The sequence below is a fragment of the Dromaius novaehollandiae genome, chromosome 4 (assembly GCF_036370855.1).
Source record: "Dromaius novaehollandiae isolate bDroNov1 chromosome 4, bDroNov1.hap1, whole genome shotgun sequence".
Classification (NCBI taxonomy): Eukaryota; Metazoa; Chordata; class Aves; order Casuariiformes; family Dromaiidae; genus Dromaius; species Dromaius novaehollandiae.
Genome location: NC_088101.1, coordinates 44,753,615 through 44,766,757, shown reverse-complemented (window position 1 = coordinate 44,766,757; position 13,143 = coordinate 44,753,615). Strand labels below are relative to the sequence as shown.

General features: G+C 41.7%; 1 protein-coding gene across 1 annotated transcript in view; it reads right to left on the bottom strand.

Moving 5' to 3' along the window:
* CPE (carboxypeptidase E) overlaps positions 1-9,320 on the bottom strand; it is a 61,600-nt gene extending 52,280 nt beyond the window's left edge. Inside the window, exon 1 of the mRNA XM_064510935.1 lies at positions 8,962-9,320. Within this exon, the coding sequence (XP_064367005.1) occupies positions 8,962-9,250 (289 nt within the window). The 5' untranslated portion in view covers positions 9,251-9,320. The remainder of the gene's footprint in view (positions 1-8,961) is intronic.
* Positions 9,321-13,143: the final 3,823 nt, after the last annotated feature.

The window sequence follows — 13,143 nt, the reverse complement described above, 5'->3', positions numbered from 1 at the left end:
ATGAATGAATACTAGGAAACAGCTACTAGATTATGCAGTTACAAATGTCTCATTTTGGAAAAAGAATTAATTAAAAACAAATGTTTGCTGTCTTAGCCATCATAGGTTTATGATATAAGACTGCCTGTTACTTGGTCTTGCACACATTTCTGCAGCTTGGCTTTATAATGAGCTGAACCCACAATCTTTGATAATTGTGCTGTTATTTGCTGCTGTCATGGCAAGATTTGGCTGGTAATGATTCAGCTAGCGCAAAGTTAGCACATTGCAGGAAACCTCTGCTGGAAAGGGAAGGTTGGTATGGACCAAGCCCATACTTCGAGAGTCTAGTGTCCTCATCAGTCACAGTAAATCTGAAAGGAATGGGCAAGGTGATGACTTCAATGCCCTAGGCCAGCACAGGTAGCATCACAGCACATGTAGTTGGTCTTCCATAATGTGGCAGAAGTCTGATTCCAAAATCCCAAATCCCAGTGAATCGCCTGCCTTATTCTAGCTTTTTTGTTCATACAGAGCCCCTAACCCATTCCCAATGCAGCATCAACTTTTCATATTAAATCTGAGATAACACAGAGGTCTATGGCAGTCAAATGAGCTCAGAGTCATGTCATACTGCAAATAAAACTCACCAACTGTGCTACCATTTTACTTAGGAGGGTTTTCTTCAACCTTTTAACTCTAAAGGCCTTTAGTCTCTTCATTTAGCCTCAGCATACCAGAAACTAAGCTTCCAATGTGACGTCCTGATCCCTCTGACTTCAGTGAATCCTGGCTCTTGATTTCAACACGTCACTCGTCAACTTACTCCAAAATGAACACAGCTTGTACTTCAGTGCTCAAATCTACTACTCATCCTTTTAATTAACTGACTCAGAAGCCTTGAAGTACACACTGCAATTTTCACTTTTTGTTCAATCCATAGAGGTTTAAAAGAATTCACCTACAAACCTCCTTTCCAGTTTACTTCCCACCTCAGTGGAACAGCTAACCAAGCATCTAAGGCAACACAGATATGAGGCTTTTGTTTAAAAAGAATCTGTAGGCCAGAAAAAGATGTGACCTATGGACTCTTTTTTTTAAAAGGGACACGAATTAAATAGGAATGAAGAATTAACGATCTAAATTAATCCACTAAGACCAAATGCAGCTCATAAACAGTACGCGTCACAAAGTAAGCATATAAAACAAAACAAGGTATATTATATGATGAAACACAAAGGCTGGGATTCATCACGTCTAACCATAAGCTCTTGCACAAACGCCTATGTTAGAAGTCTGTCTTTTATACTCAGTGGAGAAAACAGACAGTTTCTGAGGGCATTGCAGCACACCTAAGAGCTCTATCTGCTAAAACAGCAAAGAGAGATTATACCATGAATAGGCATGCATAGCACATAGGCTTCTAAATCACATACCCCATTTAAAAGTCAAAAATTAGGTGGAATGAACACACAACTAATTCTAAATTAGTTCTAATGATAAATTACTGACTGAACACAGTAGTGACTCCATTTTTATGGACAAAAATTTGTGCTTACTATGTAATAGGTGGGCCAGTCTCGCATTTTTCATCTTCTGCATAATTTAAAGGCTTGAGATATTGATCACAAGATTATAGAAATATAAATAACTATTCCTGGATGAAGTGAATGAAGAATTATTTATATGATGGCAAGGTCACTTTTTGATAAATCACATGATTACATTTTACTGCCTTCAACAAAATGCCTCACAAAACCTTAGGTAATCATTGTGTTTTATATATTTCTTACTAATGCTCTGGAGTTCACATTAACCTCACCATAATAAAATATCCATTTAGTCCAAAGCAACAATAAAACAGTTCACTTCGTTTTCATTAGAAACTGTTAAGGAATTCTGCAGATGTGGAGGATGATGATAACTGTTCTCTTTAAAAGAAATTAAGTCAAAGTAATCAACTCTTTCAAAAGGAGCAGGATCATCAAAATCAGACTGACTCAGGTCAAGGAATTCTGCACGGTCAGGCTAACATTCATAAACAGTCTAATTTTAATTAAGCCTGAAAAATAAAACAACTACCACCTTCAGTGGAGTTATAATATACCTTTATGAAGATTGGAGCCCTTTTTGCTACAGTTTGTGTACCCTTTTCCTTATTCCATCAAGTAAAAGAAAACATCAACTTCTTAGATACAGTAGATGGGACCTACAGTATTTTCCCAGGTAGCACAAACCCTCTCTTAATCCTTTTTCAAACGATCTAATAAAAATGGAATTGATTAAATATCTCAGCCAGCAAAGCAATTTGGAGTACTGCATCTCTAGGAAACACTGCAGAGACTGCTTAACACAGCTGCCTAACTGTACTCACTGTGAATTTCCATTGACTTCAGTGGGAACATGAATGGCATTAATAACTAGCTGCAAACGTGAGGTATAAATGCGCCTACCACATCTCCTTGATTTTCACCAGAGTTTTCCAAGCACTACATTTAACTCGTGGTATTCCGTACCTCTATCTTAAATTGAGCTTTAAGATGACATAGGAAGAAAAGACGAATTTACAAATATCAGGAAAATAATTTTTTACTTATGAAATAACATATTAAAGAAGCAAAATCTTTTATTTTCAAAAAATTTATTGCTACTAAGGAAATTATAAAGAATACAAAGTTATTCAAGTTATTCAAAAATGAAACAAATGCCTTTTTAAAACTTGCTCAGCATGTACAGACACCCATCTTATTGCCTGCAAATCCTATAGCACTCCTGAGACCTGCGCAACCTAGAAAAGCTCATAAGGACACTGGACATCCCACATGGGCCTTAGGCAGCATTAAAACCCTGCTGCAAAAGACCACCTAGGCCAAACCCTGCCGCTGAGACTCCAGAGCAACCGGCATATGCGGGCCCACAGCACAAAAGGGGTTTCATTGGGAAGCGAGCTGTAGCCGCTCTGTCCTCCACAGTATGATCGAGGCACAACTAGCCTCAGATTTGCCCTCTATTTTCGGCACTCTCAGCAGCTAAGTCTGCAGCCCAGCCCCAGCAAAGCTTTAGGGGAAAGGCAGAACTTCCTTAAATGTCCCGAAAGGAAATCTGTTCCCTGAGGCACAAAGAAAGAAAATCCGAATGCAGAAGGCTACCTAAAAGGTAGTTAGACTTGTTACTAGGATTTAACCATTTTTTATTCTGTATTTTATTTTATACACCCATACATACACATGGAGACACCAAGAGCTGCCCTAGTCACCTATCAAATTTCAAACTGAAGGTACTTTTGTTGTCTTACTGCCTGAAGAGCAGCACATGTTTAAAGAAGGTTGCAAGCATAAGCCATGAGAGGAGACAAGCTGAACAGCAGAGGACAGAGAAAGGAGAGCATAGTGTGCTCAGACTAGCATCTCCTGTACTTCTGATACAAAGCGGTCTCCTTATATTCATACCTTTATAGCATTTGCAGTACCCTGCAACACAGCTGAATATGAACTCACTGCAGTCATTTACCAGAGACTAGTCCCAGAGTCTTCAGCATCTCCCTTCAGAAAAAAAAATGCTAAACAAGTAGCCATTGATAAAAAAACTGATGCTTGCTTAAACCTTAAACATGCAAAAATCAGATTTGTTCTCTAATATCCAGCTTTATTAACAAGCTCTTGCCATAGTCAATTTGTATTAATGTTTTTGCCAAACTAGGAGATATTAATAGAACTCAAACAGCTCACAGGATTTTTACTTCTAAACTGCAAGAAGGAGAAAAAGAAGCTTTACAAAATTAAGTGCAACTAGCTGTAAATGATAAAATTAGAGCAGCAGCATCTGATGACATCACTGTAACCAAGAGAACAGTTACGTGCTTTCCAACATCACCGTTGCTAAAATGTTTTATTGCCTACACGAGTTCAACGTTCTCCTGCGTGGACCACAGCAGCACCACAAGGCCCTACGGTGATATCGGATCGTCTCCCCCCCTCCCCTGTGCCGCAGCTCTAAGGAAGCTCAGCACGGGTTGCTGCCCACACTGTGCTGAAATCACTGCATCTTCCTACACATTTGTTTCCTCTTGCTGCTGCTGTTTTTCAGAAAGCAGCACTTGCTCACAGTTCTCTAGAATGGCTGCAGAGTCCCTTAAATCTACAAAATCATCAAAAAAATCAAAAAATGGGCTTCTGTGCAACAGTGAAATACAAACATCATGTGTAACCATTTTTTTGCCATGAACTTGTCAGTCTGCCACCTTATCATGGAAAGGATGAGATCACATGGCTTGTGCCCACACCTGAAAGAGGGAGCACTTCAGTGACGGTGATGACAATCACTTCTGGATTAGACGGACCTCGGTTTTCCCCATTCATTAATATAGAGGAGATGCATGATTTTCGCTTTTGTTTGGTCTGTCCTTTAGTTGTGTGTTTGCGGGATCAAACAGCTGCAGCGCTTACGGTGATCTTGTGAGGCAGGGCTGGAACGCCAGAAACTGAGCGCCTAACATTGGGCTGCTTTGGGGAGGGCAGTACAGAAAGCCAAGCAGCTTTCTTAGGCTTAGCACCACCAGTGACCCACCCAACGCACTTCCTCGTGGTGTCGAGGAGGGTCTTCCATCAAGTGACAGTCCCAAAGATGAACGTAGCTGAGTGTCACCTCAGCAAATTCACAGAAGTCTGGCACTGCAGCTGAGCAAACGCACACTTCACGTGCAACATGCTCACTCCTCATCACTGAGACCTATCTCACTGGCTTACGTTTTGTTGTCGTTGAAAACTGAAAAGTCCAAATATACCATTTTCTAGAGAATCAGATATAACACTCAACTACAAATAAGCCTTTTTCTTCAAGTGTTCTTTTTTAAAACTCCTTTTGAGGGAAGGGTGAAAAAGAAAATTATTAAAACTGAAAAACTTTTCTAAATGAAATGCTGTTTTGAAAAAATGAAAAATATTTTGTTTTTAAAATGCCAACATTGCAATATTTTTCAGGATTCCTTTTTGCTTTTCTGTAACACGAACAATTTGATGAAAATGGCACAAATCTGCAGAGCACTTTGTCGTCACAGAATTGACATTTTCAGCTGTCCTCTCTCCCCTCCATTTGATGCAAAAGGAGTTTCCAGAGCCTATATCTGTAACAACGTAACCAATTGATTAATAATCATTACCACAGGATTTCTTGACAATTTTTTTGGCTACAACTTTTTCATGTAAAGAATAAAACCCCTAAGAATCTTGAAAGTGTCAGAATGTTTCATTTTCACATGTTAGAAGTGGAGCATGAACAGAAAGGACTGAGCTTGCACCACCAAAATCAATGGTACAATTGGGTCAGAAGTGGCAGCACACCTTAAACAAATGGCTGAACATTAACGGTGCAAAAACTGTTTTCTGCATTAATCAGTTCTGAATATATTTCATTGCTACTAAAGGATACAAACTTATGCCAAAAATGAGCTTTCTTATAGTCATTAAAAAAAAAAAAGCCTCAAGAGATCAGCATCTATCAGGTGTTCGTTCAGAAGAACATCAGATATCCAAAGCAAGAGTTGATTTGCTACTCTCAAAAGTAGTACGGATTCTCCTGCACCTGAATGAAAGTAAAATATCACTTTCTTTGTCCCAGAAATAATCTGTGCTTTAGTACCAACTGTTCTTTTGTTTTCCTTAGGTGCATCATCAACTTGCCATAATCTCCTTCTCTTTGCCTTGCTGTCTGCTATCTTCTGTCAACTTTGCTAATTCTTTGGCAAGCACGAGGACAAAAATCATACTTTCTTACTTGATCAAAGCCACTCCAAAATTTTTGATCACTTCCAGTCTAGGTTCAGATAATGCCTTTAACACACAATCACTGGCACAGTCTCATTAAAATCTTCCTCTGCCTTAACCTCTAGTCCTCACTGATTAAAAGTGAGGTTATCAGCATGGAACAGCTTCCTCAGTATGAAACTATTTGTTAAAGGTCAAACATCTTCATCTTCTGGTTTTCCTTCTCTTTATTCAACACTTTCTTTTCCATCAGTGATTCCCAGGCCATGTTCTCCTATTTGAGTGCACTATCAGCCTAAAGAAACTGCTGCCACACAAAAATAAATAAATAAATAAAATTTCAAAGTATCAGAACAAACTTTGGCATGAATCAAAAGGGAGATGCAGGTATTCAAGTTTACACAAAAGACAGCACATTTCCCTAGTATTTAACGTATGATCAGAAACTTTTGGCATTCTCACACTTCTGACATTTAGCACGTCTCTGGGAATAGCTTCGGAGGTCATTCTGGTCTTCCAAGTGACTAATCTGTGTTTCAAAGATGTGCCAAGACACTTCATATGCTTATACAAGAAATCAGACTTACTCATATGGAGCCATTCTTGTTTCTGAAGTGCTATCAGGGCTTTAAAAAAAATCCTCTTAACATATATTTATCCCAGCAAAAGATGAGGCCTTAAGGGTTCATTCCAGTTGCTTTAGTAATCTAAAGCACATTTCGGCAATTTTCCTTTACATTTCTCTCACATATCTCTTTTTAAATATTGCCCACAAATTTATTTCCACAAAGAACAAACCATTTAAAATACAAGTCAATTCATATGTCTGTGTATGACCAATGCATTCACACATTGCTGCATGGACATGCAACATCCATGATTATATAATGTATGCATGTATGTGCAGTATTCATTTACAATCAAACTTCCAGTTCAGCTTCATGCAAAAACATAAACAGAACAGCAGAGAATGTATTTTTATACTCCTTTGTCTCTTCAAAAATATAATTTAATCATGAACTTCCTCACTAAGAGGACAGATTTTTTTGTTGTTTTTTCACAGCAGCTCACTAAATAATTCAGGTAGCATCCCTGCATACTTACCACGCTTCTAGAAGCATGGGCTGTCTACAGATCATACACCCATGAGCCACATTATATATTTCACTTATACATACACATATTTAAAAATAAACCATATGACTTAGGAGATCTTGTAGGAACAGGATATGTTCAGGAGTAATGAGTCCTTAGCCTGTCACAAAGAAAGGAGGAAAAAAAAAAGTGTGTGTGTATATATGTGGATGTATATACACACACATATATGTATATGTGAGTATATATTTATGCACATGTCTGTGCATTTCTCTATCATTCTTTAATAATAGATGAAGATAAACCAGATAGGTCCTGATCCTGCAAGCTGTAATTGCACAAAATATCCATATTCATATTCTTGCCCTGAGAATCAAGGGTGGATTCTCAGAATGAGCACGAATTTCACCCCTCAGCTGCAAAGAGCTGCAAAATTAGCCTTGTATTTCCTGCCAAGGTTGTTAAAAGGCTCCACGTCTTTAACTACACACTTTAGAAAAGCTCACATATGAAAATAAATAGTGCTAAATTTTACTACACAGTAGAAGAAAAGGTATGTTATTAAGAAGAAAACATCTCTAATACAATCTTTAGCATAATATTTGGGTGTTTACATTCTGGAACAAAGACACACACATATTATCAGTGAAAATTATCATTTTACAGTGATTTCAAAGGACGTTGAACATAGCCAGGCATGGGGTCTGCTCGCTGCCCTTCCTAAGAGAACCTGAGTGCCTCTCATGTGCCACTGCAGATAACCAAAGCTGCAGAAGCTCTCCACTTTTCAAGAAATACTCAGTACCTTGCAGAACCAGACTGAAGATTTAAATAAAACAATCTGCTCTGGTTCAAACCCCAGGTGATCCTCTAGAAAAAAAAAAGGATTTTCAGTGTTTGCCACTACAGATTGCTAGCACTCATCACATTCCCCGACATGTGATTTGGACACTAAAAGATGTGACGTTTTTTGTCTAGACGTGGCTCCTTTTGAGAGGGATTGAGCATGTTCTAGGAAATGTGGAACGTCTGTGATATTCACTGTAGCCATATGTGGATTCAACCCAAAGGAAATTTTTCTGCTGTTTATTATCATTCCTTGATGTAAAGTTGGACTCTTTTGCCGGGACTCAACGGCAAACCCTTTCCGTATCGCTGACGTCGGCGGGAGAAGGAGCAGGTCTCCAGGAAGGAGCGCGCTCCCCATCTCAGACTGCACAGAGTGCTCTCTCTTTCTCCCTGTTTCAGCTGGCCAAATAAATACGCTGGAACAACTGTCCAATACCGACAATAACACAAAGCCACAATAACAAGGGTGCGTCGTTCCAGGGTGTAAATTACATAAGGGTGCTGGATTAATTCTTACCTTCCATATCACCTTTCCTGTCAAGATGGCAACACACCACAAAGAAATTTTTCAAATTCCACTGCGATGTCTATGATTCTTTTTCATTTCAAGACATGCTTTGTTACCCTGCCTTCCTCCTCAGTCTCCCTAACGTCCTACGATCCCACGATCTCTAATTTTTAACGCTCTTATCAATAACCCCAATGCAGTCGGTAAAAACGTAAGTCCCCTAAAGATGCAAAGCAAGGCTGGATTCCGGTCAAAAAACCTCACGATGAAGCCCTAGCAGCAGGGAGCCAGTCCCAAAGCTCTGCAAAACCCCCATCTCCAGCCAAACATCTCAGGCTTGCAGGCCTGTCCCATAACCTGCTGGTGGGAAGGGCAAGACCTGACCGCAGGCGGCTTTACCACGGTCAGGCCTCGGGCAGCCAGCACCTCTCGGGATTGAGCCTTTTCAAGTGCAGACGTAAATGACAGCACCCGCTCTGAGACCGGAGCTGGCAAAAACGCACGCTCGTGGGTGCAAAGGGGGCGCGCAGAAACCGCACCGCCCTGCACAGCCGCCTCAGAAGCCACCGAGCAGCTCTAAGCACAGACGCTGGGCTGCTGCGGGGCGCCCCGCGCGGCTCCCCCGCCCCGCCCCGCGCCTGCGGCCGGCCGCGGCGCAGACCGGGGCCCCGGGCGCCGCCGGCAGCGCGGCCCCCGGCTCCCGCAGCACCGCAGCGCCGGGGGCGGCCGCCGCCGCGGCTCCCGGCCTCACCGGGCTCCCGGCCTTACCGGGCTCGTGCTCGCCGGGGCGGTCGGAGACCTCGATGACCAGCAGCTCGCGGCCCTCGGCGCTGCGCCCCACGGTGTAGATGCGGCTGATGGCGGGGCACTGCAGCCACACGGCCACCAGCGCCTCCCGCAGCTCCGCGTAGCGGTGGTACTCGAAGGAGATGCCCTCCTCGGCGCTCACCCGCCGCCGCCGGCTGGCGCCGCCCGCCGGCTCCGCCGCCGCCGCCCGGCAGGCAGCGACCACGCCGCACAGCGCCAGCAGCGCCCGCACCCGCCGCCCGCCCCGCATCCCGCGCCCGCGCCCAGCCGACGACCCGCTCCTGCCGCCGCCGCCGCCGCCGCCGCCGGGAGGGGGCGGCGCCGGGGCGGGCGGAGGCGGCGGGGCGGCGCCGGCGGCGCCACCGCCCTCCGCGGGCCGCGGCGGGGGAGCGAGCGCCACCGCGCCCGGGTCCGGCGGCACCGCTGACATGATCGCCACACTGGTTTTCTTTTTTTTTTTTTTTTGGTTGGTTGGTTGGTTTTGGTTTTTTTCTGGGGTTTTGGGGTTTTTGAACCCCGCACAGCCTTCCTGCGGTCCCGCCGCGGTAACCCGCTGGCCGTTTCGCTCCGCCGAAGCGCCAGCGTCCCGCTAGATTCAAACAGCGCCGTTGCAGAATGATACAAATGCATTTGGCTGAGGTCACAGGGCAAAGGATAAGCAAAATAGCAGGTGATCCTTAAATTAAAGCAGCTTTGCTGCATCATAGAACCCGAGGGGCAGAACACAGCTGCTGTCGGAGAACCCTTGCTGGTACTGAAGAATACTTACAGAGCAAATCCCGTTATGTTCAACAGCCTACTGTGGTGAGAAGCCAGTCACGACATATTAATAAATCACAATCTGTTCTAGACCACAGAACTTCTGAAGTCATCCAGTTTTTCAACACAAGTTCAGAGGAGTTTAGACTATGTCAAAGTAGCCCATGAAAGATGACTGATAAAAGCAAAAACATACATGCTGAAGAGCAACTTGCATATAGATTTTTTTTAAAGGACACAAAGTCTCACTTGAAAATTTTCAACATTCAAATCCTTCTACAAATGAAATTATAGGGAACAAGGCTCCATATCTGTTTACCTAGCCTTTTAACAAATAACCTAAAAGATGAGCCTGTAAGACATCTTCCTCCATCACCAAATAATAATATAATGAATCAATTTTCAGAAAGTTTCTTTAATAACTCTTTGCAACCCAATAGCTATTTTCCTAAATTACAGGTTGCTTAGTTACAGGCAGGAAGATAACGGAGATAACATCTTCTAGGAGAACATCCTTGATATTCCTGGCATTTGGTAATACCAGCCCTGAAAATCATACTTGCAACATAGTGTGAGACACATCCAAGGTCCCACAACATGCATGCGTGCCCAAGATTAGAGCCTTCCAAATGATCTGGATACATCATCTGCAAAAAAGTTACAAGTACTTTCTGGCTGTGAGTCTACCTTGAACACTACACCAGCTACCAGTGGGTGCAAGCACTATGCTAGCAAAGCAAAGCTCTTCTTCACAGACCTGAAAACACACTTATCGTATATTTATATGTGCATACACACTTCTACTTGGTATCTTTCTGTGTCCTGACTGTCAGTCCTGGACTATTTGATGTTTTTCCACAGAAATATCCAAAGGTCAGCTTGCTCTGACTTTACTGTCTTTCAAAGCCAACTTGGTCCAGAAGCTTCCTCACGCCAGTTTAATTCCAGGGTTATGACACTGCAACTGTGTGCAAAGGCACCTTCACAGCCGTTCTCCAGAACCCTCAACTGTCCTTTCTTACTGCTAGAAAACTTTGGAAGATGCCTATCGTGCTGTGCCATATCAGCTCCAGGTTTGCAACGATGCAAACGCAAACTTGTTCTAAGCATTTTGCAGAGCTGGGACATACAGAAACTCTCTGATGTGCTGTTTCTCATAGCATGCTCACTGTACGTATCTAGGATCACTGAATCACTATCCCTCCGATTTCTCCCCTCCCAGCATGATTTATGTCATGAATTTGTTTATGGCTTCACATCACTTCAAAATTACATGTTATATAGGTAACACTCTCAGAGCTCCAAGACGAACTGCAAATAAAGGTAGTTGACCCAGGGTTCAGAAGATTCAGAAGTTTCCTCCTCCTTTATCAGTTTTGTTGGTTAGCTTCATCCCAAGCTAAATTTTCTTTTTTTCTCCATTACTCTCCCTTACTCCTTATATAAAAAGTAAACAAACCCGCCAAACCTGTGATTTTAGAGTTAGAGTATCATTATCTGGGAAAAATTTCTGATTAGTCATAAAGAACTTTATGCTGGGTAGCAACTCATTGGCTTCCTTTCAAATTTATTTCCCCCAGATACAATGCCACTAAAAGCAAAGATAAAATTAGGCTCAACAAATCAGCTTTTTTGTTTTAACACACAATTTTGTTTTACACACAGTTCAAGTCTCATAATTAGCCTTGAATGAATTTTCATTAATTTCCTTACTGGTTAACGTGAAAAAAAAACTTAAGTGAATGTGTTCCTATAAAAATAGATGCATACATACATCTTGGGTAGAATGGGGTGTTTTACATGCTATCAAATAAGTCTTTCATTCTGAGTTCACACATGCTAACCTCTTTTAATAAGGGATTTAGAGACAAAGATTAGATTCACAGAGAGCTCAGGAACATTCATAGACCTGAGTAGGTGGAATAAATTGTTGACTTCCTTTATACCCATTCCCTTCGCCTGTTTTCCATCATTCGGAGATGAGCACAGTCATCAGAGATGAAGGTCAAATTTCTGCCTAATATGGAAAAAGGTTTTGCGCTTGCCTGAGTCTCAGAGGAATACCCTTGCATTCCCAGGCCATACCCATAACCAGGCTCCTGGATATTCTGGCGTCAGCTAACAATGCTAATTAAAATGGGAATAGATCTCAGGTACTCCCTGCCCAGACAAATCACCTACCAGCAGATTTCAGATCCATTTTCTCTCTCTCTTTGGTGAATGTGATTCAAATTTTCAAGTAGTTCTGGCTTTTCTGAATCTTTCTTTTCAGCAAATCAGCAGCAAATACCAGCAAGTATATACACAAATATCTTTTTTAAGAAATTCCCCACACTCAGACAATTCTACCTACAAGACTTCAGTAACTTTGTACTTTTTCACTTCTGTGACAAAACAAGAAAGCTGAGACTATCATATTATTTTCTAAACTTAAAATGAGAACCCTTAAGCTATCTACCATTTTTAAAGTACAGTAGGAACAACAGGAATCTTAACACTCTGTGATGGAGATCAGAGCTTTACATTATTAATAACAATGCACTGTTAATAAGGATGCTACTGAAATATGCAGCAAAGCTTTCTGGTTTATATTTGGAAAGAAGTAGGATGGTGAACTATATTGTATGAGGAAGAAAGTATTTTCTAGCACATGAATAACCAAGCAGGATGCTGAACAGAGTATGTAAGGGAGAAGCATATTCTCAGTAAGACCAAGTCAGTAGATCTTTAAAGAACTCCCTGGAGGACTATCTTTGGCCTGCTAATATTCAGTTACACTAAGTTTTGGAATCTTGGAAAAATTCTGGAAGACTAGTTAGGGTATTAACAACTGTTCAGAAAGAATAGCTATAGATCATACACGTTCTAAAAGACCAGGTCAGATAACGAAAAAATTGATAAGGGACTCAGTTAATCAGGAAATTATGGATAGGAATATGATAGTTAAAATCAATTTAAAAAAGAAAACATTTGATCTCATTTTTGATAAATCATCGGACAAGTAGGTAGAGATAACCGAAGATATAATAAGCTTTTACAGAAGCTATTTTACTGCTGACTCTGCACACAACCTCAGGTTTTACACCTCTCCCTACCTGGCAGCTCTGGTCTCCGGAGGATACCTCTTCAACACAGAGGCTTATATTACCAGCCTCCAAAACGCCTTGCGCAACTCAGCGGTTCTATTTCTTGGATACCTGGAAAACAGCACTGAGATAAGGAGAGCCATGGCTTTACTCAGTGCTTCAAGTCTGAGTAAAGTCAGTCTTCATATAAGGCAGCTCAAAGGAAATATAAACAAACAAAGAATGAATTAAGAAAACGCAAATACAAACAAGGCACAGGAAAGGAAAGAAAACCACCTTCAATTTACATCTTCCAATC